The sequence below is a fragment of the Pleurodeles waltl genome, chromosome 8 (genome assembly GCF_031143425.1).
Source record: "Pleurodeles waltl isolate 20211129_DDA chromosome 8, aPleWal1.hap1.20221129, whole genome shotgun sequence".
NCBI lineage: Eukaryota > Metazoa > Chordata > Amphibia > Caudata > Salamandridae > Pleurodeles > Pleurodeles waltl.
Genome location: NC_090447.1, coordinates 359187575 through 359213791, shown reverse-complemented (window position 1 = coordinate 359213791; position 26217 = coordinate 359187575). Strand labels below are relative to the sequence as shown.

Below are 26217 nucleotides of genomic sequence, written 5' to 3'. Positions count from 1 at the left end.
CGGAAGAAGTTGCTGCCAGGTTCAACAGCTGTATGAGTGCAATTGTCCAGTGGGTAACTATCAATTGTCTCAAATTGAATTCAGACAAAATGGAGGCCCTTATTTTCGGAAAGGAATCCACCTTTCGGGGACATGCTTGGTGGCCTCAATTATTGGGATCTAGCCCAGATCCTATCTCAAAGGTGAGAAACGTAGGGGCAATTTTTGATGCTGACCTATCCTTCTCTGATCAAGTTAATAAAATTACGTCATCCTGCTTTTTACTACTCAGGTCTTTCAAAAAAGAATAGCCTTTTCTGCCTTTTCAGCTTAGAAATATGTAGTTATTGCTCTGGCACTATCCAGAGTTGATTACTGCAACACTCTTTATATGGGCACTCGACAATCAGTTCTAAAAAAACTCCAGATGCTGTAAAATGCAGCCACCCGCCTTTTAAAGAAAGACCTGAAATACAGCTCAGTGACCCATGTCCAAAATGATCTCCATTGGCTTCCAGTTAGGAAACGAGTAGTGTTTAAAGCTCTTTGTCTGGCTCACAAAGCCTTATATAGCACTTAATTTAGCGGTTTGGCTGGCAAATTCAGATGATCGAGTTACCGACTCGCAAAATAGGGATTGTGACTCGCAATTAGAAAGGTGCGAAATGAAGGCATCCCTTCCTAATTGCGACTTGCAGGGGGATGTACAATTGTTTTGTGATGGTGAATATGGGCGCAAAACAATTGAAGTTAACACCAATATCAAATTGGTGTTAACCCATTCTCAAATGGGAAAGCATACCCTTTGTGAATGGTAGTAAAAATGTTTTTTCGAAGCAGGCAGTGGTCTCATGGACAGCCTACTCTGAGAAAATGAAAAGAAAACTTTTAATTTTCATTTTTGAAAGGCATCCCGTTTTCCTTGAAGGAAAACAGGCTGAATTTCAAAATAAAAAAACTGCTTTATTGAAAAAAACGGAACAGGCATCGTGGTCTGCTAACCCCAGCAGGCCACCATCGTTGTGAGTGAGGCCATTCCCAAATGGGTCGCAAATTGCCACCTGCCTCATGAACATTCATGAGGCAGGTTGCTTGTGACCCATTTGGGAATCTCAACGAGTGTGGTTAAGACTGTTGTACATTTTGTTTTGCGACTCACAATTTGCGATTCGCAAACGGATTACAAATTGGGAGGCGCAAAACAAAAGGTCATACATCTGGCCCTTAATGGTAAATTAAATATAACAATCATGGATAAACCAGTCACCAATACCATTTAGACAGAGCGTGTAGTAAAAGTCTTCCAGCCGTAATAGATTCTTACGATGTTTATTGGTAATTTCAGGAAAATACAGCCCCAACATCTCCGACCATGAACCTTCCTTCTCTCCCCGCTTCCCATCCAACAACCGTTCACCCCCACGCGCTTACATTCCTCTCCTCATAACAGTGTGGTATGAGCGCATTAGAAGTCAAGCAATAGCAGCTGCAATTGCACTCGCTCCCACACGACTCCGACGCTCTGGTAACCAAGCAACAGCAACTGCGTATGTACGCGCTCCTAAACGGCATCGGCAACCATGGCAACAGGGTAAAACTGAAGTTTTAACCTCGGAGAGGATGTAAATAAAGAAGAAAAGAAAAAAAAAAACGCTCGGTGAGCTTCCTGCAGGCAGCTGGAAATCAAGGAGGTTGCACGTCGAAGGTAAATACCTTCTCCTGAAATTAAATCACAGGTTCGTTGAAATACCGCTAAAGGTCGTAAACGACATTGGGGCTGATTGAAATGGTTTCCCGCTCGTCGCCAAAATTGTAGTAAAAGTCTTCCAGCTGTAATAGATTCTTACGATGTTTATTGGTAATTTCAGGAAAATACAGCCCCAACATCTCCGACCATGAACCTTCCTTCTCTCCCCGCTTCTCATCCAACAACCGTTCACCCCCACGCGCTTGCATTCCTCTCTTCATAACATTCGTATCCACATCATTCTTACATTCCTAAGCGCGAGGCCGCACGCGCTATAAGTGCGAGGCCACACGCACAATACAACAGAGCGCACTTGCACTTTAGGACTGGTCAGCAGTGGTAAAGCGCTCACTGTCCTAAAGTCAACAAAAAACGAAATTCTGCACAGGATCAAAATCAGGAGGTCAAAAGCAAAACATTTGTGGATAACCCTGCAAAAAGGGCCATTTCCAGCAAGTGCTCATAATATTAAACTGAATATTTTCGTGTAACTCTACTACTGTAAATAGTTGCCAAGATATATATATAAATAGCTAATGTGGCATTTGGAAGGAGATGATACACTTAGCCTAGGAACATATAATTTCTTACCTTCCACAATTTTATAAAACTTTAAGAGACACAAAAATGTAAAGTTCTTAGACATGATTTACCAAACCTGTTTAACCCTCTGCATGCTTTGCTATAGTGCTCCCTGTAGCAGTAACTTTCTTTGCACACACCTGTTTAGCCCAATCCTGGGTATGTGGCGTGTCCACATTGCAGATAATCTGCACTGGTCCAGTTAGGGAAATGTTTCCATGTGCAGTCCCAAGGCCTCTGAGAGAGGTGGGTCTGTGCACTTTTCAACCTTCCTGCATCCCTTAGTTCTTGTTAGTTCTTGTAAGTGTGCGTGCAAGTTTCTATGTGCAGAGCACTATGGCAGGGGATTTCAAATATTGATAATTAACTACAAAGTTTCAGCTCTGTCGATGGTCACCTTGTTGTATAAACCACTCCCCTTGACACTTACCCAGGATTATGTGGTGCTGCATGTCATTTACGCTGCCTCAAAAATCAGCATAATATGTAGAACTTCCCTTTTCTTGTATGCAGAAATATTGAGGGGCATATTTATAAGCCCCTAGAGCCACCTTGTGCCACATTAGCGTCATTGTTTTTACACTAATGTGGCCCAACTAGTCCAAAATCCTCATGCCACATTTACAAAGTGGTGAAATGCATTCATTGCGCCACTTTGTAACTCTTTACACTACATTATGCCTGTGCCAGGCATAATGTATGCAAAGGGGCGTTCCCCCATTGTGGGGGGTGAAAAAATGGCGCAAGGAAACCTAACAGATTTACTTGCGTCATTTTGTACAGCATTTTTGACGCCTGCTCAGAGCAGCTATTAAAAGGGGGCTTCCATTATTTATAATGGGCCCCTATGTACTCTGCAGGAGTAGCGCCAATATTTTGCCGCTACTCCTCCAGAGTACATCAATAGCATCATGAAAAATTACGCTATTTGCCCCTGCCATGCGCCATGGTACAGCGCACACATGGTGGCGGTAGGGGGAAGGTATCAGCGCAATAATTATTCTTAAATATGCCCCTGAGTCCCTGTTGTTGCAAATATGGATCAGACTTTGAGTGCAGCCTTCCTACCTTACAACACGTAAGTCACGTATTGAGAATTAGACCCTTTTCTCCTAAGATCTTCATGTTTTTCTTGTGGTGTGAATATTATTAAATTTTGAGTGACTTAAAAATAGAAAATAAAACAGAGCGAGCCCTCTAGTACTTACGTCTGTACATCAATTGATCATTTGATCGCGGTATACAAGACCATTCTTTGGAAAAATTCACATTGCATAATAGATACATTTCTCAGTTACCACCTCTACCCCACCCCATATAAGTCTAAGATAATCAATCCTGATATATTATTTTGTTATGTTAAGTGAATTTCTGAGATAGCGTTTCCATTATAAGTACCTTGTGATAAATTTCTTGACAGACAGGAAAGGCTGCTTCTCCAAATTGGACTTTCTTGCACTGCTTGCCAAGGAAACCGGAAGAAGTAGATGATGACGTTTTTTACTCCGAAAGATCATTGGTTTTCCAAGAGGCCGAAAACAGAAAATGGACAGTAATGGTATGTGGTGCCTAGCATATGTTGTTTGTTCTGTGTTCTTAAATCTATTTTATTGGATTTCACCAACACATGTCAACATGGTATTACCTAACTCACCATAAAATTTTCTGCTTGTATTATACAAGATTACAAACACTACATAGAGGTACACAGTTCCGAGAACAAGGAGTTTCAGCTAGGACCCCTAGGTATGATACAGGTCAATATAGGCACTTCTATAAATAGATGCAAGGGCCCTCACACACCCAGTTGGGTGTCATGCTTAATCCTTGGGCCTACTCCTCCTCGGACAGGCGTTGCAATGTCTGACGGACCCCAAAAGGAGGCTTTTTCCAGAGATCTTTTGTTCAATTCCATCTGGTTGAGTGCAGGGACATACTAGCCCTGTGGGTGATGAAGGTGAAGGGCTGGAAGGTGAATGTTAAAATTGACTATAGGCCCTCAAACCTATGTGTTTATTCGATACCTTGGGGGGCTATGTCAAGGTTAAAAACAAGAATCGGTCTGCCACCATAGATAATGTTCCCACACACGCTGCGAAAGAGGTGAGAGAAAGGAAGGATTTCATCTATCCCTGTATGTAGGTCGACATGTTTCACACCTATGGAAGTCTCTACAGATCAAGTGGTGTTTCTTCAGGACCAAAAACGAAAGCCTAGTCCTTACTACAGAAACCCTAAGTGTGTCTGTAATGTAGAAAGAATGTAAAAAAAGATTTACATATGAGCCTAGATACCCTAGGTTAAGGTAGACCTGGAAAAGAAAAAGATAATATATGAAATACATATGGTGTCCATAAATCCATTAGTGAAAAAACTGTTTGTTGTCGCGTGGGCACACAGTGATCGCATGCACACTCATCCAGTGACTGTGTGATGTTCCTGCCAACAATCTCATGCAGAACCTCATTCCAGGGCTTGTGTTATCAAGCAAAAAACACTGTTGCCTTACCCTCCTATGTTAAGGACAGGGTCCCATCGGTAAAAGTGAACTGTTGGACTGCTGCTAAACTATAACAGACACAAATCAAAAAGTGAGGTTTGTTGCTTATTTAGGTGGAAAAAACGCTGCTAAACTATAACAGACACAACCTGAAAAGTGAGGTTTGTCATATTTAGGTGGAAAAACATGTATCCATCATCTACCATTGTTTATTTTGTTCCAATATTCCAATGTTACACTATCATCTAGTGTGTCCACTACTTTTCGCTAAACGACACTTAACAAGTAATATGTAGGAGCAGGATCACTACTGCTCACTGCCAATGAGGCACGTGTAATGACAACTCCTGCTGGGACCTGACAATAACCCAAAGTATATACTAAATAATCATACAAAGTAAGTAAATCTGTATGGTATCAGGTAGTGTGCAAATAAAACTAAAATATGGAAAGTAAGAAAGCAGTTATTGCATAACATGGTTTTACACATGACAGCACACACCCAGGGTTCATGTGGACAAGGACTGTGTTTATATTTATTGGGGGGCGGTACACTGGACCGGTAATATCCTCCTTCCCCATCTTATTTTGAAGTTTACAAAATTACACCAGAACCTGGAGTACAATCATTCATATGTCGAACAGAAGTGCTTTTTAATTTTTTTTTTAGGGTTGATGAATACTTTGAGATAAATAAAGGGTGGTAGGAAGTGGAACTTGCTGTTTTAAGTTTCTAACTTGAACTCTTAAATGAATACACTCGGAAAGAAGAACGTCTTTGGATCAAAATGATAGCGTGCGGTCTAGGTTTTTTTTGCTTTTACCACTCAACTTTTAGCATATTCGCACTCACAACAGTGACACCAGGTGTTCTAAATGCATGTGTACTTTGTGAATGACGTTGGCACGATTCAGGAGTTAAGTAAGGAGGCACATGTCTGGATGCACCTTAAATAGATGAGGTCATATACATTGAATACCAAGTCGTTTTTCATGTTTATCTCAGTAAATTAACCAGTGTGCTGCCCTAATATCCACCATTCCAGACCACTATTCCAGGACATCAGTAACAATATTGAAACTCACAACCAAAAAATCTTTGTTGATTTTGGTACTCCCTTTAATGAAGCTGTAAAATAACTACATCAGTTAAAGAAGCTGGAAATGAATTACATCAGTAAATTCTTTCACTTCTAGTTGAGACTTTTAGGACAGATTAGATTAACCAATGCTTCCTTAGCAGAGCTGTTCGTTTAACACACTGGCCAGTGAAAAATTCTATTGAATCTCAATGAGATGTGGTGCAACATCAATCTAATTCAGCCACTGCAATTATTGTAGGCATTTGCCACAAGAATTTGGTTGAATACCTGAATGCGTAATCACACTACGCCAGTATTCCGAAAGTTGAACTGCTCACTGGGCTGAGCAGTTGTAATGTATTCACACTGGTTCATAAAGCCCTTTTTCCACGCATCTCATACAAAAATTATCTTAATGAATTCCACCAAGGCAGATGAGATCCACTAGAATAATCTTGCAAAACATTATGATTGCCAATGGACTATGGCATGCCCTTCTTCCACCACGTGGCAAAATGTTGGAATGAACTGCCATTCCTTGCCCCCATGCCACCCTCTCCCCAGAATGAGAGATGTGTGGAACTCCTGCTTTCCTTTGAAAACAGATAAATACATCTGTTTTGAAATGTAGGCCCCAGGTACATATATTTTTCATACTGATTTTGAATTCTTTATAAACAAATTATTTAATTTCAAATGTATCATTGTTACCTGACAATAGTGTGTGTTTGCAAAGCAGTAGTGATTCAATCCCTCATTTATGGGGTTTTGCGGCTCTGCCCTATGCCAAAGTGAAAGGGCAGGAATGCACCGTATTTGTGCAATATGGTGCATTCCTGCTGTTTTCCCCTGCACCGGCGCCGTTTCAGCAGGCCAATGCAGAAACCTTTGCATAATGGTGCAAGTGTGCTTGTTTTGTCGACAGGACTGTTTTTGTGCAGGAGACAATTTTTTCTGTGTGCTGCAAAATGCAGCACACATGGAACAAGGAAACAATGAGGAGAAATAAAAATATTTCTTCTTGTTGTTCACCACAGGAGGCATAAAGTTTTGGTGCGTCCCTAGGTTTACGTGGTTTTGTCATTCTTGAGAAGTGTCAAATACCACAGGTATTGCGTGGGAACAGCCATGGAATGCCTTGCAAGGCAAACCAGTGATTTACGCTGCCGTGCATTACTCCACATCTTTGAGGCCATTCAAAGCCATGAAGAGTTTTTGTAGTCTTCGCCTCCGAAGCGTCACAAAAAGTGACACTCCGGCAGCACAAGCGGCTCATAAATATGCCCCATAGCTTTTAAAGAAGACTTTTTGCAATAGTGTAAAAAATCTATGATGTCATCATATCTGCATTCAAGAGTGCATCTCCGTTTTGGGTATAAGCATGTACCATTCCTGAATGAAGGTGTACTTGGGTAATGTGCTGCACATCCATTCCTTTTCAAGAGTGTGGTTTACATTGTTGCAGCACTTTAGACTTTGTTTTTTTTTTCCTTCTGGTGTAGGATCTTCAGGTATTCTGTTTTTGTCACTGACTTCCAGCAGAGGTGAAATTTCAATATGTTGAGCATCCTAACACCAGTGAAGAAATTCACAGTATGTTGAGTAGATGAGTGTGCAGCACATGATACGCTAGATAAGACACAGCTGTTCTATCCCAGAACAGTATTTTATTTCCATTAACATGTTGGTACTAATAGATCAATGGCTTATATGGACTCTTTCATTTTTGCCTTCATGATTTCTACGGCCTTACATGGCAGATGCATGCCCATATCTGTAGGACGTCCTTCAAAGACCCCACGCAGTAGCCCTTTTAATATCTACACCCTCCACCTTTGCCTATACTTTTCCTATGCACTTGACAATTGTGGATCATTCATACTGCAGTAAATAAGGCCACTGTAAGGATGGTCTTTGTTTCAGTTGGCCAATAACATCTCCCACTGTTCCATAATCAAGTGGAGGTTCCCATAACAGCGAGTGCAAATGGCGATACCACTTTGCATTCATATATTGGCATCATTTTCAGTGAGAAAACCCCGATTTTAAAGAACGCAGCAGCATTATAAGTTTGCATAGGTTTTACATCAGAAAAACTGACAAGAAATGTTTTCATGATACTGGCATCATACATACACCCTTTGTAAAATGCTGCACAATCAGCATACCTAGGCCTCTGTTGCCTATTGTGTACTCCTTAGGGGTTTATTCAATGGTTACAATGTTGCACTTCTGTTAAGTCCCTTACAAATATCCATTACAGCATTTGCACCACAATTTTTACTTTTATGTTTATAATTTAAAATAGGAATGCTACACCAATGAAAATGATTACAGTCATCTCCACTGATTTATCAATTATTTGCGGATTATTATGATTTATTTCTTCTTTTACTTTTAAAAGGGCTTCTAATATAAAACCAGCCATTTCTGAACTATTGGGCCTCTCAGAAAGAGGGTCTTAATGTTTCTGGAATTGCCTTCATATTTAGAAGTGTTTACAGAAAGGCCAGACTTGGGGTCAAGGAAACCTTTGAATTTCTAATGTATTGTTCCTTTCTGTTTCTGCCCACAGGCTGTCATGGTCTCCCTGCTAACAGAGTACTCTCCACAGACACCAAAGCCCACATTTTAACTTTTGGTACCTCATCAGGGAAATCACGTCTTCAAAAGTGACACTGATGCAATGGATGACGTTCTTAAATAGGTTGTTAGCTTTAGTATCTTCATGTGTAGTAAAAAAAACTGTTAATGTTTAGCTATTGCTCTAGAACATGTTATCACACATATTTCTTTAAAAACATTATTTTTCATACGCCCACTCATTCTCTGATACAGTTTTCAATGATAGTTGCTAACAGTGTATGGTGTGCACCAAGAACAACTGTTTAAGCAACTAGGATAACGTTTTTAAGCTATATTTATAACTATTTGTATGTTCTTATCAGTATCTGATAGCCTCTTTCTTTAATTATCTTTGCAAATGGTAATTCGGATAGTAGGCAATATGTCAACAAGTGTCACTACTATTTCAAGTGGTCAATTGGATTTCAGATTATGATAACTAATCACATATAAGTGGGACGATATTTAAAATATTTTCTAATGCCTTAACATTTTAAAGGAAAAGTTCGATAATGGTTTAGTATGTGATTGCGAACAATCTTCAGAAATCAGTATGTCATAAGAGTAAATTTGAGCACTTAACTGTTTTCCCTTTTACTAGAAAATGTTTCCATGTTGAGAAAAGTGTTTCCCTATGCCCTATTAACATGTGGGCCCGTTTAGGGTGGTTTCCTAATCTCTTAATGCACTTATGCCAACCGTTTACAGGCCGAAAGATAGTTCCATTACATATCCAAAATACCAAACAGTTGTCACTTTTATGGTTTCCCAACATTCCCACTGACCAGTCCCCTTTGCCTCCCCAGGGACCACAGTTTTCCTTCCCCTGTGCTAGAAATTCTACTGAGGACAATCCTCACAATTTGGTAGACTTGTGCAGTAGCAATTGGCATGAGCAGCACAAAAGATCTCCAAGTCCTGGTTTTGTGAATCAGAATTTGGCTTTTATGACCCTTAATTCCACTTGTCGCAGTCACAACATATTTTTTAAATGAGGCTCTACATCTTCTGTGGCACAAAAGAGTTAGATATGTTTACATGTATGAAAGAATACATGATTGTAGTACATGTGCCTATGCTTCAAATTTACGGTTTAATACGTATTTCTGGTCGAAAAGAAGATATTAATTTTTCATTCCATTAATATATTTGCGAAAATATTCAATGCGCAACATAACTGTGAAAAGAATCATAAATCATTAAGATTTAAACCTATGTCATGAATTAATGACAAGAACGTGACAGGAATCAGCATGCTGCGGACAGACGCAGCGTCCGATCATAAGCATTGTTCTTACAAATGCTTACAGTAAGGTTACAAGAAGCTTTTTTTTTTAAAACGGTTTTATTGTAACTACATGATTGGGACTCGGGAAGTGTAAAGTAATTGCACTTGTATTGTTACAAAAACTGGCTAATATGAATCAGAATTTAATTTAATTATAAAATAGACCTTGAAATTTGCATTCCAAACCTGTTTTAAAATAAAGTATGCTTGCTGCAATTACGTTTGTGTTGATTATTTTTTCCAATAGTTGTATGTAAATAATGACAAATAACTAGGGAAATACTTTCAAGTCAGAAAAAAAAATTAGTTAAACAGAAACCAGTAAAAGTGCAAGGATTGTCAAAGCTCCCATTTGTATAGCATTTTGCGCCTGCTGGAGCGACCATCAAACATTTATAAACTGAATGCATTTGTTTTTGGTTCAACTAACTTTATGTAACAAGCTGTCTTGCATGAAATCAAAACAAATGCACTATTCCGAGAATCATCCTGTGACTCTTTGCTGTACTTTTTATGATTTTGCCCCTTACACCTGTTAACGCGTCCCTTTATGTAAATTTTATACACATTAGGACTCATTTTAGGCCGATGAATCTTTTGACCCAGTGGTGAGACACCGTAGAACGAGATAACTGATCAATATATCAAGCAATATATCAATGACGTTATCAACATATATCATCACAATATACTTTACTTTGGAAAAATACATTTATTAAACTGTAGGCGCAACCATGACCTTTCAGGCATGAATAACCACACCTTTATTGGAGTTTTGCTAATTTTATTCCCTATTGATTACAATCTGTTAATAGAAGTGTCAATCTCAAAACCAAGAAACAAAAGAGCAAAATCACAACACGACAGCTATGATAAGACTTCAATAATGCAAAGATCACAAACATATGAATACCAACATAAGATATGCATAGATCAGAGTGCATAGAATATCATATATGTCTCAGTTCAGCATGGCACAATGTCAGTCACGTCTATTTGCGTCATTCAAAGTGATCACCTAGCCTAACCACTAATTAGCATCAGCATGTTGGACTTCATGCAAAATAATTTTGAACACAAATTTAGAAAACATCTGACTAAGGTCTCTATCCAAAAATACAGCAGTTGGTACCTAGAAAGGAAAATCAAACAGACAAATTACAATAGCATTGTCATAATTACCCTCCTCAGTCAGCATACAGGATCAGTCTTCGACTTCAGGACATCAGTTAGATCGCCGACAGTTTATTTCATCTAAGGGACAGGGAACACTTCCCTCATAAGGAGGAGAAGTGTAAAGGGGCAGTCTATGGATAAGGATGGTTTTGTCTAAGTCTCAAATCACCAAACAGAGTGACAGAGTTTCTGGATACAATCGATATCATTCCCTACCTAATTCTCTCTACCCTTCTGTGTCATGAGTTTTTATCCCTTTTTCACAATACATTCCCCCAAACTTCTATTGGACATTCGCTATACCCCACTATCTTTAGCCTATCAAATTATACATTAGGTAATCCAAATTGTCACCCCACGATAATTTATAACGCTTTGATTGGTCTTCATAATTGACGTCTTCGTAGGTGGCACATCCGGAGGATGTCATTGCCTTGGCACGTTCTTCAGGTCAAAAGTTCTCTTTTCCATGGTTAAATGTCCTTGAATAATTTTACTTTTGTTGCAAAACGTATAAAGTCCATGTACAATCAGCTAATATGTGGATGGGAAGAAATCGTTATTGCTACACGAAACGAAGAAAAAGAACAAATGCTGGGTCATGGCCCTTTGGGAGTCAGCACACTAGAAAACAGAAAATATGCTTTAATATGAGAGTTACACGGCTAAAACTTAAACTCACGCTAACTTAAGGCCTATAAAATTTTCAATATAATATTGCAAATACTAATATAAGTTTGGTTAATCATATCATAAACAAGTTTACTCATTATTGTCATTAGTTCAGTTTATCATAGTTGTAATGCAAATTCACATAAAGCAAATAACTAAATCATAGTCGTTTTCTATGTGCAGCATTGTTAAGCATTTCACATTAGCATATGTAATATTTAAGCTATGCTGTCTCACACCCTCATGTTTACTGCTTCTTTGCTGTATGCTTTGAATTCCCAACCTTTTGTGGAAAAAAATAAAAAGGGAATCAATTAAATAAGTAAAATGGGATTATGTCACTTCTCCTGCACTTCTCCTGAGCGTCTATACTTAATTAGTATGTTTTGACAACTAGCTAATACTTACAGCCGACCACCTTGCTTTAATAAGACTTTTCGCTACAGTTCAACCAGTAATAATTACGCGTTGGTGCTTGAATGGTGCATTGGTGAAATTTATTAGGCATACCATCACCGTACACCTCTCCCGCATCTGTCACAAGATCACACATTGCAGTGCATCACTCCCTGTGGTTCTAGCTCAACGCGCTGATCTCTTGCAGGCAAGTGAATCGGAAGAGTCTTACTAGCCATGTTTTAACAGGAAGTGTTAGTTTCAGACAACAACCATAGGATGCCATAAAGCACTATACAAATAGTCAACAAAAGCTAACTTGGGAATCCAAGTACTGCAGTCAATAGTTTGATTGTGGTGACACTAAAAGACTGAGACTAGTGAAAGCAAAAGAGAAGGGCTTCACAAACACCTCTGTTATGGCTGTACTTGAACTCTAGCGAGTAATGCTCTGGTTACTTACAGGTAATCTTCATTACTCCAGGTCCAAGTCTTCCCCGATACAGTCCTGGGCTTCCCCACTCCCATCCCTTGGGGGTTTGATTATATGTGGTTCTTTTTGCTGTGTTTGCTTTGTACTACAAGATGCGTTGTGTTAACTTCCCCTTTGTAGTGGCGCCTGGGTAACGGCAGCCATGTTGGGGGAAGTATTTTGAGTTGGCTAGAGAATAAGGTATGCCAGAAAGAGACAGAATCTCAGGTGTAAGGGCTGGATCAGGGAAGATAGATATGGAGGTAACGCCTCTTGTCAGAGTTGTGTCTTGCCTGGAAATAGCTGTCAGAGGTCAAATGAAGGATAGTCTGGTATTGTAACACTCCTTCTGTGTTCCCTCCAGGCTGAGCAGCACAGTCCGAGAACCAGGGATACACTCTGTGGTTCCACTTCAAAGGCTGACTCCTAAATAAAATCAAGCACTTCTAAATAAAAGATAAAGTGTGTGATTCCACTGGAAGAACAATAACTGCATCACAGAAATTATTGCAATATTGTATCCTATCTTTAATAAAGGTGAAGACTGTAACATTTCTTCCGTTTACGTGAGACATAAAGTATTGTTTGTATTAAGTACAAGGTTTATGTTTGAAAACTACAAACTTAATTTTTGTGCACCACGTTCTAATAGGCTTTAACTTGCTACTCAAGTCAACAGTATTCATTTTATGGACTTCAGAAGAGTGAAGGTTTAAATTAGTCCTGCATGGCTTCAGTCCTCTTCTATGTAGCTCAAGTGTAGATGCTTACAACAGACATGTAACCACAGGACTATTTAAAAAGCATTGGAACTTTGACTACAAGTTACCTGTCGAGCTCTGCAGCAAATACATGCGATATTGCCCTGTTTTAATAAGTTTTGAACCTCTGACCTCCTGTGTAAGTACTATAATGCATGTGATGTAATATACACATTTCACTTAAATAGATTCTCATTTCATGAAACATTATATTGTGCAAAGTGTTATGTTTCCACTGTACCCCTGGAACCATTCATTTACCTGGGCCTCGCGGTGAATGATTTCCTAAGGTGCTTCTCACATAATAATATTTTCAAATCTTTCTACCATTGCTCACAAATGATTATCTCTACTCAACATCTCACATTACCATTGGCCGACTTCCCATCGCTCCCCTTGCCTTCCCTACCTAAAAGGATGCCACCCTTCATTGACTAGCATAAAAACACCCACACAGAACAATTTAAAAACAAAATCCTCACCGGTAACCTCTTCTAGTAGAATACAACATCTGAACTTCAAAGGGTGATGTTTAACCACCCGATTTGTCTTCTTTCAAGAAACACATCCTTGGTAAGAGGCAAATCAATATAGTCAGCAAGGTGATTACTTGGTGTTTGCCATAATCATCCTGGCCAATGCTTTTTAAAAATGTCGACCAAAACAGCTACAATGCTTGCATTATCATACCTCATAGATATCCTATAGTCACCTTAGCACTTGCAACAGGTCTATTAACCACATGAAGACCATTATTCAAAGCTTTGCTAAAGCATCTTTCCTTCAGCCCCTGCCATTCAGGACGTAGGCCCACTTCTCTTTCACACCATCTATTTCATTTATATCGCTTCCCAAATTCACAAGCCACCATCTATCACACTCCAAATATCAGCAGCCACTATTATGGCATTAACAGCTGATCCCTTAGGAGTTGTACCAGCCATTCATCGTTCCATTCAGGGAGTGTAAAGTTTAATGTATATCAGTCAGGTATCTCATATCCACCTTTGTCTGCCACAAGGACATGTTTCTGTATACTCACCATCCCCACAGGGAAAGAATGCCACATCATCCCACAAACCTGCCTCTCCCTCTTACAGCTGAGGAATACGTCATAATTAACTGTCATATTTCTTTCTGAACCAACCGTATTCAAGCAGCCCCATGTTCTCACCCCATTTTCTGCAAATATCAGATCTCTCTCTTGTCTCCCTTCATCATGGTCTTCTATTTGCCTCCTACACACACCATTTATAACCTGCTGCATTATACTCCTAAGACTTCAAAGGCCTGTACTTCCAAGTAAACACTCCTTAATGTCAAGTGAGGAGTAAATTATGGTATGAACGTCACCATATGATTTATGAGATCTCCACTATTCTAACCATGACCGAAACCTGAACCAAAGACTCATTATGGGACGTATTTAAGAGCCCCTAGGGCCATTCTAACGCACCCTTAGCATCATTTTTTTATGTTAATGTGGCTCTAGAAGGCCAGAAATGCAATGCCATATTCAGAAAGTGGTGCAATGCATGCATTGCGCCACTTTGTAACCCTTTGCGCTACATTATGCCTGCGCCAGGCATAATGTATGCAAAGTGGGCGTTCCCCCATTGGGGGCCGACAAAATGGTGCAAGAAAATCTAAGAGATTTGTTTGCATTATTCTTTTCACCACTTTTAACACCTGCTCAGAGCAGGCATTAAAAGGGGGCATGCCATTGATTACAATGGGCCTCTCTGTACTATGCAGGAGTAGCACCAACATTCTGGCACTACTCCTGCAGAGAACATCAAAATAATAATGCTATTACCCCATACCCTCCGCCCTGTTGTTGGTGTATTTTAAATATGGCGCACACATGGTGGCAGAAGGGGGGCGCCAAGGGCCCAAGAAAAGTGGCAAATGACTGGGTGCAGCACCACTTTTCTTAAATATGCCACTATGTTTGTAATTGTAAACCCCCTTCTTTGTAGGCTTCCCCATCCTCATGGAGACCTAATATCAGGTTACGGTGGGTGTCCTCTATTTATCGTTATCAAGTGTAAGGTCATAAATTATCCAAATTCAGAGTTTTTTTAATACAGTAGGCACCTTGAATATTGAAACCAGAGTATCGAGGTAGAAAAAATATCGAATCCAAAATATGAAAGGTAAGTACGTTTGGATTTTCTATACCTAACTCCACACAAATGTACCTTGACAATGAATATATGTATCTTCATGAATGTAGATGTGGATTCAAGAATAGTAAATCTATACTTCCTCTGTATGTTTTTACTTTTAGATATGTTGGTCTTTTATATTTTGTCCATGATATTCTTGTACCACAACATCCAGAACCTCAATATTCAATAGCACAACTTTTGAATATTTGTTTGTTAAATACATCACAGTGTGAGCCTCTCATTCACTTGCACAGTAGTCTACCAGCCACTGAAAAAAACTGCATAATTTCCCAGTCACCTTCTTAATCAGCACATGCTAATGCTCTTGCATCACTGCCTCCTTTTCGGTGATTTGAACATCCAGGAAGATCCTTTCACTGATTACGTACATGAAGGGACTGATGACATGGATAATCTGAGCTTGTTCAGTACAGTTACCTCTATCAGCCAGAAAACTGGCCCACGCTCAAGCTCATCTTCTCCCAGAATCTGGCCCTTGAGATATTGGACTATCTTCTCTATACTGGATGGCTGATGTCTTTATTAATTTGCCCAACCAGGGGGTCTCATTAACATGAGTGCACACTACATCAGCAAACCTATTGTCTCATGTACAGAAACATTAAGAACATATTTACTGTGTACCTTATTCAATCTCTAATGGACATCCATCCTTATCATAACTAGGCTAGAGTTGTGACCTTCACAATTCACTGTTGCTGCAACTGTACAGGACCTTCCTGCAAAGACTACGGTCACATTTCAATAACTCAAAAACTATGCATCTCACTTCATGTACGTTAGATATACTAGGTCAGTGGGTCCCAAACATTTTAGAACCATGACCCATTTTTTAGAACAAGAACCTTTTGTGACCCACTTACCTTAAACATTGGAAGGGCGATTTTGTAATATACCTAAAGCATTGTGTGGGATCACCCTGTCATTTACATTTAGCACATTTCCCTTTGAAATGTCAACTAAATTTGCACAGACATACAGTTTTACTGGTAAACCTATACAGCACTCAGAAGATAATGCATGGATATCGGCTTTCAGTAAATATCTATCATTTGTGCATCATAAAATAAGTGTCTTGATTTGTTTAGACCTGCCTTGTATTAAAATTTGTTTCTAGCTCACTTCAGAACCACAAAAAATGTGCTTCATTTTTTCTTTCCTAACTGCTGGATGCATTTAGTTCATTTACAGATATTTACATTTCATTGTATATTACAAACAACAACATCCTACATTGGCAGATAATTCACTTTAAAAACTCCACTCACTCAGCAGTCAGAGAAAGTAAAGTAAACGCCAGCCCTCATGTTAAAAGAATGAAGCAAGAGCGTAACTATAAAGATAATTTTGCAGCAGCATAGAGGGACCTCTACCCCTGGCAGACAGGTGGTTTGTCATGGCTGGACCAGATTGCAGCCCTTAAGATGAGTTTCCTCCCAAGAATGCTCTACATCATGCAGACTCTCCCTTTGCAGCCCCCACATCATCTCCTCAAGAAACTGCAACAACACATGGAATATTTTTTATGTGGGGGGAGTGAAGAAGCCCCTCCTGGCATGGACTCAAGCGTACCTTTCGATCATGGATGGTGGTCTTCCGAATTTATCTAATTAGTATCTGTCAGCACAACTGCCATATAAGGTGGAATGGAACCGTCCAACATCAGAAAAACACTAGTGCTTCATGGACCAGACCGTAACAGGCATAATATGTGTAGCTACCTTAGCTAGACAAATATCACTAACTATGAGGCGTGTACACCTCCCTGGTCACTAGACCTATGTTGCAAGCTTGAGAGAATGGCTAAATCTAGAGGACTCTCTTCCTACCCCTCCCGACTTACTCCCATCATTGGCAGACCAGAATTTCCTCCATTGCAAGAGGGCAATGACTTCCTTACATGGCAAAAAGCCAACTGCAAAAGGATAGGAGACCTCTACGATTACCAGGCCCTCATACCAGGAGCAACTCCAACAAAATTCTGACTTATCAGAGTCTAAGTGGTGATGTTACCTGCACATCTGATACTGGTCCTCTCCAGCAACAGGTCTCTCAAACCCTTTGAGAAAAGGCTATTTCTCAAGAACGACTATAAGGGGCTGCTTTCAGCCATCTACCAGTTACTAAACTGTCTCCAACGGCTGGTTAAATCGCCCACCTAGTGCAGGTGGGAGGCAGAGCTGGAATGCTCCCTCTCGAAGGAGGAGTGGTTTGATATATAATACCGAGCTAGGACCTCGGCATCCAGCACATAAGGTGATGAGACCATGCTGAAACTCCCCCAATACTGATACTATACCACTGCACATCTGGCTCAGTGGCGGACCTCAGTATTGGGCCTGTGCTGGTGTTGATGTGGAGATCCTGGCACACTGACATACCTCTTATGGCAATGCCCGAATCTTAAACGGTACTGGGACTCAGTGCTACAGAATATTAATGAAATGTTCAATACAACCCTTCCACGATTTCCAGCTTACAATTTACTCAGCCTCCTCAATGAACCAGTGTGTACTCTGTGGGCAATAGAGGTAGGGCAATAACACTGACCCTGAGTGTGACCAAATAAACTAAAACGTCAAGGCGGGGCTCAGACAAAGTACCAGAGCATGTGGATTGGCTTCATAGTTTGTGGGACTTACTAGGCATGAAAAAGATGACTGTGGTGGTGGGACACATCCAACCCACATTCAACAAGACCTGGGGCCCATGTATAGTTTATCTCTCACATGAGGTCAAAGAGCTTACCTGCCCAGCATACCTACATATGCTGAGACTCATTGCTCCCCATCGGCCCCAGAGTGCCCACCCTGGGAGAGGACGATGACCTTAGCTGCAAACTAAAGATATGGTAATGGGACATTAACTTCCTGAGTTTGTTCTCCCCTCCATCCTCATTTCTCCTTGCTCCCTCCAGTTCCATGTCCTTCACTCCCCCATGCCCCCCCCCATGGGATTCCTAGTTTGTTTTTCCTACTGGCATGCAGTTGTAAGTGGATATATTTATATACTTAAAAATGATAATCAGATTTGAACTTAAGAGACTAAAAGACTAAACAGCCTGACATGTGGCCTCTGTCTTTGAAACACTGGCAAGTGTGACAAGATAAAAACACAAAATTTAAAAGCATCTTTATTTATTGCTCTACTTTTGCGCAACCCACCAAAAATTTGCTGGCAACCCACACTAAGATGTAACCCACAGTTTGGGAAACACTGCATTAGGAACAAATTGCTTCTGCACTGATGTTTTAGCTTTGGCCCCCAGTAAACCAAATGATAAATTGCAGATCTTAGGCATTGTACACACAGCCCTTCCTTGTAAAGCACCGTCCTATTGAATCAATTTCCTGCTAACATTTTGCTGACCAAACTTCTAAGGCTAGCTACTCAAAACTGATTTTACATTCCTACAGTGAAATACAACTATTTGGTAGTAGATTATTTCATGCCTAAAGGACCCCCCTCTGAAAGTGTCTACCTTCACTCCGTTGTACAAAGGACAATCTTCTAAAAATCATGTAGTCCCAGAAAATGCATCTCATTCCACAGTCTTAGGATCTGCTCCTCAGCTGACAATCAAAACTCCAAACACCAATGTTATTGTACTCTACTAGCTACTTACCTGCCTAGCATTTCCACTGTAAATCCATTCACTTTCCTTGAAAATGTTCGGAAGCATTACTGCAGGTTGGATTAGCACTTTACAAAGCAAAAAAGTAAAATAGCCGTAAAACTAAAATAAACATAGAGCTGAGAAGCATGCATGTTAAGCCTATGTGTTTCCTTTTGTTGATTCAAACTTAGGCAAAACAAAGTATTCTATACCTTTAGCTGTTCCTCCTGTAATCACTGCAGAGTGCACAGTACAAATTAATTGAAGCTCAACCCATGCTATTTGGACATATCCATAGTGTTGATAGGTAGATCCTCACACACCCAATTGGTGTCATGCTCCATCATCGGGTCGCATCTTAGTCCCTAAAAACCATGATGGTTTCGACCATGTTCCAGGGAGCACTTAGGATCATTCTCCTCCCAAGGGTTTTAAGATAGAAATGCCCCAAAACACCAAGGTATCCCTTTATTTGTGGTGCTTTTGGCAGGATTAAAATATTAATACTAATAAAGGGGTGTCTATGGAGATAATCGTCCTATACACGATGAGTAGCAGTTGTTCAGAGCCAAAGTCAGTGCTCAAAAGAATATTTAGTAGGTGTTTGGTATCATTTATATACAGCTGCATGTTTGTTACCAGTGGGCGTAGAACACTAGAACCCCATACTTCTACACACTCCCTAAAATACACAAACAGTGGGTGCCAGTCCTGGGGAGACCTATTGTCTGAGGGATAGGTTTTATACTAGAACCTTTACCAGAATTTGTTGACTGGTTTCTTTGCCTAATGGTAATAAAAATGCAGTTGTATATAATGGATACCTGTTAGAAATTATGTCTCCTGTTGGCAGAGGTATGCACCCTGTCCATGTAGGGACCACAATCCTAGTCAGGGTAAGTCAGATACATAACCTAAATTAACCCTTGCTCACCCTCTGGTAGCTTGCCACAGAGCAGTCAGGCTTAACTGAAGAGGTAATGTGTAAAGTATTTGTTCAACTCTTAAATTACAATGACACAGTGAAAAACACCACAAAAACCTCCGCTCCCGTTGAGAAAAATAGAGAATATTTATCTGAGTAAAAAAGACTAAAACGACAAAGACCCAAAAAGTGCATCTCAAGATCTGAATTTTTAAAGAATGAACTGCAATGTAGTGCTTTAAAGTCAATAGTGCTCAGAGGTTACTTGAGGTCACGAAAGAGTGGGATCAATCCAAAGTTCAGGCCTACCGTGATGGAGGGAAGTCCTGCTACAGTATTCATGCACAGCCCACTGAAAAAGTACTTTGGATGGAGCAAGTGTCGGCAAGGAAGAGTTGATGTGTCAGTTCCGATGCCCAGTTGGGTAGATGCATCGTCGTTGAGCCTCGCAGTCAGGTTCTGCGTCGTTGTCAAGCCCCATTGCGATGTAGAAGATGCGTCATCGACTAGCCGGACAGCAATGTCCTCAGATCGGTGTTGCACTATTGTCGGACCTTGAAGTTGGGTCCCACATTGTCATCAAATTGTCAATGTATCGGAGGGCACTGCATTGGTTCGAGAGGTGCAATAGTCTCGATTCATCACTTTTTGTAGAAAACATCTGCAGAACCAACTTCTGAGGCTCCGTACTGGATTGACTCCTCAGGCAATGAAAGACTCACATTTGGCAGTGTCTAGCATCTGCAGCAAAGTTGACGGACATCTTTGATGGCCCTGAGATTTCAAGAACAGGATGCAAACCAGCAAGCGCTTGGAGAAAACTGGGGTCAAGAATTTAGAGTGCAGGTCCAGTCCTTCTCACTCGCAGGCAAGAAGCAGCAGGCCAACACAGCAAAGAAGCTAGTAAACTGCCAGTCCCTCCTACAACACAGCAAACAGCAGGCAGCAGGCCAGCACAGCAAAGCAGTTAGCAAAGGGGCAGCCCCCCATGCAGCCCAACAGCTCTTCTTCCAGGAAGAATGCCCTTGGTTCCAGCAAAGTTCTGATTTGGTGTGTTTGGGGTCCAGTACTTATACCCAGTTGAGCCTTTGAAGTGGGGGAGACTTCAAAGAGAGGCCTTTGAAGGGCCTGCAATTTCATCCCTTGATCCAGCCTTTCTTCAGGGGGTTATGCAGCCATTTGTGGAGAGAGGCCCAGACCTATACATGTGTATCAGATCCTCCATCCCATCTAGCCCAGGAAGACCCACAGCCTGGTGATGGGCCATTAGGATGCAAAAGTCCCTCCCCAGCTCCCTTTGTTTGTGATTGTCTAGAGGAAATACACAAAGCCAAGCTGTCACTCACTCCAGATGTTTATTCAGACACAGGCAAAGTAAGAAAATGTCAACTTTTTAAAAGCGGCATTTTCAAACTTACAATTTAAAATCCAATCTCACCATAAGTTGTGATTTTAAACTGGGAGTCCAGAGACAGAAAACTCAAATTTTCTATATTTTCCTAATTGGAAGTTACACTTAAAGGCCGCCTCATTTTAACCCATGGGAGAGGTTGGCCTTGCGGTAGTGAAAAACAAATGTAATCGTTTTTCACTACCAGGACATGTTAAACTTGAATAAAAGTACATGACCGACATTTTAAATATTTTAATTCACTGCACCCTGCCCTTGGGGCTTCCCAGGGCCTACGTTAGAAGTGACATATCTGTAACAAAAAAGAAGGTATTGGCCTGAAAAGTGGGTGCACTTGCCAGGTCGAAATGGTAGTTTAAAATTGCACACACTGGCCCTGCAGTGGCATGCCTGAGATATGTTTAGAAGGCTATTGTAGTGGGTGGCGCAATCAGTGCTGCAGGCCCACTAGTAGCATTTATTTACAGGCCCTGGGCATATATAGTGCACTTTACTAGGGAGTTAGAAGTAAATTAAATATTCCAATTGTAGATCAGCCAATGTTACCATGTTTAGAGTATAGAGCACCTGCACTTTAGCACTGGTAAGAAGTGGGACGGTGCACAAAATCCTAAAGCCAGCAAAAATTAAGTCAGGTAAACAGGAGTTAAGAAGAAAAAAAGTTTGGGGAAACCACACCAAGGACTCCAGGTCAAACAGTGCTAAACCTACTTAATATCCTTAGGAGCATTGACTTTGACCCTGAACAAAAGCTCCTCACAAAACTGGATGTGGAATCATTATATACCAGCATACCCCAAGAGGAGAGTATTGAGGATTTACTATTGGAGGGTGATTGGCCTTTCACAGCTTCACTCTAAATCTAGCAACACTAGCATTGACAAAACACTTCTTTGAATATGAAGGCACTACCCATCTACAATAGCATGGAACATTGATGGGTAGTACCTTTGCACCAAGCATAGCATGTGTGTGTGTCCATTACTTTGAGAAAGAACACATATGGAATAATAACCTAAACAAGTAACACCTGATAATTTGGCATCATTATATAGACAACATCCTAGTGATTTGGCACAGTAATAAAAGAAGCACAGAAGTTTTTTGTTTGGCTTAACAGATGTAGCCCATTTTTTTAATTCACAATGAGTATAAAACAAAAACCGGTACCATTTCTAAATGTAACAATAACTGCTTGCAACAGGAAAAATATTAAAAACAAGCGTGTATACAAACCCCATTGATAGAAACCCCCCCCCCCCCCCCCGGGTTTGGAAAATACACACCCTTGGTCCCTTAGGGAAAACCTACCCATAGGACAGTTTCTCAGGATTCAAAGAAATTGTTCTGAACTCAATGACTATGTCACAGAGACAAACACTGTAACTATAAAGCTTACAGGACAACATTATCCCAGAGATGTCATCAATAGGGCTACATACGGGCATATAATAATCATATGTAAGCACTGTTACTGTTGGAAGACAAGCAAAAATCAGCCCAGACACAATTGACTGATGTAAGTACTTAGAATAACAGTTCTAATTCAGTCAAAAAGGGCATCACAAAATATTGGAGGATCCTTACTAGTGGAAAACTAACTATTATTCTCCATCAAAAGGAATACAAGTCTGTTGGAGATACTTGCCCAACCAGACCTCAACAGGACAATAAGGCACAATGTACCCTATGGAATTTCCTGAAAGTAATGTGATTTTTTTCCTTGTGGAACACGTTCAGTGTGTCGCTTCACAACACCTACAAAAACCATTGATTTAGACTTCGACATCCCATAGGAACAGAAGAGCCACACTAATTGACTACAGGGACAGGTCTCGTACTCCTCCCATGTAACCTAGAGGGTGTACACAAGAGGGTAGGTAAAACCTCTTCTTGATGATTTCAGACACCACACATTGGTTTCTCTGCCCTTACTTCAAGCATGTTTCATATGTGGTCATACCTTTATGTCATGATCTGTGCATTTGGTTTCAGGTTGTATGCACACTGGTTACCACAAATGCTTTCTCTAAAGGGTGCTGTTTTGCTCACTGATGTGCAGAGGTGACATTGAAAGTGCACCACAATGGTGCATGTGAATTGTGTAACTACACAAACATAAACAAACTATTGGCTGGATTTACAAGAAAGTGGCACATCAGAACTGGTACGTCCCTTTCTTGCGTCCCCTTGCCCCACCTAACGACACCGTGTGTGCACTGTATTTATAATATGCCTCAAAATGATGGTTGTTAGAACTATAGCATCAACATTTTTCATGCTATTGTGGCACTTTGCTACACTAGCATCAAAGCCTCTTTTAGCATCCCACTCCTTCTAACTCTTCTCCTGTAGTGACATTTAATTTACAAGCCCTGAGTACATTTGTACCATACACCAGGGACTTAAATGTAAGTTAAATTTGCCAATTAGGATTATAGCCAAGTGTATAGGGGTGTATAGCGGTCTGAGCAAATGCACAGGGGCCAGGATAGCATAGTTCCAAATGGACGGAGTGAAATAAACAGCAGCCTCAGTGTGAAAAAATTGGAGTGATCATACAAAAAGAAGCATTTTCCTGCCCACTTTATACGTTTTTACTGGAAGCAATGTTTGCGGGTATATCAGGGAAATCAACAGTAAGAAGGAGCCCACAAAACCATAAACAGGGCCACAAACAGCCAGAAAACCGTCCCTCACACTGACACATCAGACCAGCCCTTCAGGCGTTGACAGATTGCCCTAAAGGCTCGTCCGACCGTGACTGTATCCCCTTCCCCTTCTCTGTTCACATTCCTGCCAACACCCCACTATGAATCTCTCTGCTACCCTAATGTCCTGTGTCTCATTTCCACCTTCACCCTCGAAAACACCCTGCGATCATACCTCATTACCCTTCATATCCCACACACCAACTCTCCCCCTGCCTAATCATCTCTGTGCCGTTTGGCCTCTACCTAAGTCCTATGTTCATCTGTGAACCATGCTCCCCTTGCAGACTCATTCCCTTTTTCTCCCTTTCCCTTTCAGTTCATCCTGCGCCTGATTACCAAATGTCTTCTTCAGTGGCGGCCGGCAGTTTTGGGGGGAGAGAGGCAGGCGGGAAGCACACTCACACATTCTTTCACACACACACACTCATGCACACACATCCATTAACAGCACTCATCAACATTCAAACATACACTCACGCACCAGACATTCATTTAAAAAGATCACACACACACACTTACCTTCAGCCTCGGAGGTCCCAGGAGGGTTGGGACTGCTGCCTCCCTCGCTGGCTGACCTTACGTCAGCCAATGAGGGAAGGCAGCAGTCCCAACTTTGTCATAGAGTTGGATGGGGTCAGTGAGACTGTTGATCCCACCCATCTCTGTGACGAGGTGTCACTGATTGACACTCGCCCTGGGCGCTTCAGGGCTTAAACCTGAAGCGCCCATGTCGAAGTCAGTGGGTGACGCTTTCCTCGTCACCCTGGGGAGGGCCTTGAGGCATCTTTGCTGAGCTGAGGAGGTCACGCCCACAGGAGCTGTGACCTCTTCAGTCCAGCAAAGTTCAGCTCAAGCAGCGAGGAGTCTGCGCAAATCGCGCATGTCTGCTCCTGGCTGCCTGACCTGAACATGAAGAGTGTCTGTCAGACTGACCTTTGTTCAGCCTGACCAGCACTCTTCATGAGGTGCAAAAGGTGGGGGGGCATGGCCCCTCCACCCTAAAGGTCGGGCCGCGCCTGGTCTTCTTGCTACTTCACATCCTGCACCTGTTAGACCATTCTTCTCACACTTGTTTCCGTGATGTGCATCATTGCTTTTCCCCCCATGCCTCCTTACCTATATGTCCTCTGCACATTCATGCCCATGTCCTCTTGTGAGTGCCTGTCACTGTGGCCCCTCCCCACTTTGTTCATGTACCCTGTGCCTACATTCTGATTTGTGCCCTCCATGGATCTGCAGCTCGGTGTCTCCTGCACCCTGGCAAGGCCTTTACACCTTAACACTAGCAACCTGGGTGGGAGGCAGGTGACTCTCAGGGAGAAGAGAGTTGCTGCTGGTGCAACGACTGTAACTGTTTTGAAGCATATTAGTATAATAGAGGGACATTAGGAAAATCTGCCTGGGATGGAAAGGATTCAAGGGGGCCAGACAAGAGAGGAATGATAACATTTCCAGCCATTGCCACATTTAGGACGCTGCATCTTTGCAGATATCTTGGTCATAATCCCAGAGAGACCAAGATGTGACAGGGGTAATACAGAGGCATAAAGACAGAAAATGAGGTATGTAATGTGAGAAATGACAAGGACAGGTAATAGAGTTAATAAAACAAATAGTGACGTCTGACTATAGAGATCGGACTACGAACTCGGGGCAAATAGAGGGAGGCAGGCCAAATATTTTGATATTATTTTTTCCAGCATTGGTATTGTCACTAAAGATTCATTGGCACAGGAGAAGTGGTTAAGAGTATATTCCTGCAAATAATTTAAAATTGATATCATCTCTTATCCCACGGGATTTAAGATACATTGTATCCACTGAACCTCAGTGTGTCAGTTGCTGTTGGTCACAAACGTATCATCTGAGTTTGGCACCGTCCTAAACCCTGAATTATTGGATTATTTCTTTAACTTCCGGTCAGCAAAGACTTGAGAACCATTAGCTTTTCACCCAATATATAAACAACCATTTAAACATTTCAATATGCTGAGGGAAAAGAAAACACATATCTTATGGTTTCTCAAAACCGTACATAGAATTCGATGTTTTTAATGTTTATAAATGCCATTGTTTATC

The 26217-nt window shown here is 41.1% G+C and overlaps 1 protein-coding gene across 1 annotated transcript in view; it reads left to right on the top strand.

Annotated features, from left to right (window-relative positions):
• The window catches only part of OTC (ornithine transcarbamylase), a 264368-nt gene extending 255704 nt beyond the window's left edge, over positions 1–8664 (top strand). The window contains exons 9-10 of the mRNA XM_069204233.1: positions 3729–3866; positions 8466–8664. Of these exons, the coding sequence (XP_069060334.1) occupies positions 3729–3866; positions 8466–8525 (198 nt within the window). The 3' untranslated portion in view covers positions 8526–8664. The remainder of the gene's footprint in view (positions 1–3728; positions 3867–8465) is intronic.
• Positions 8665–26217: the final 17553 nt, after the last annotated feature.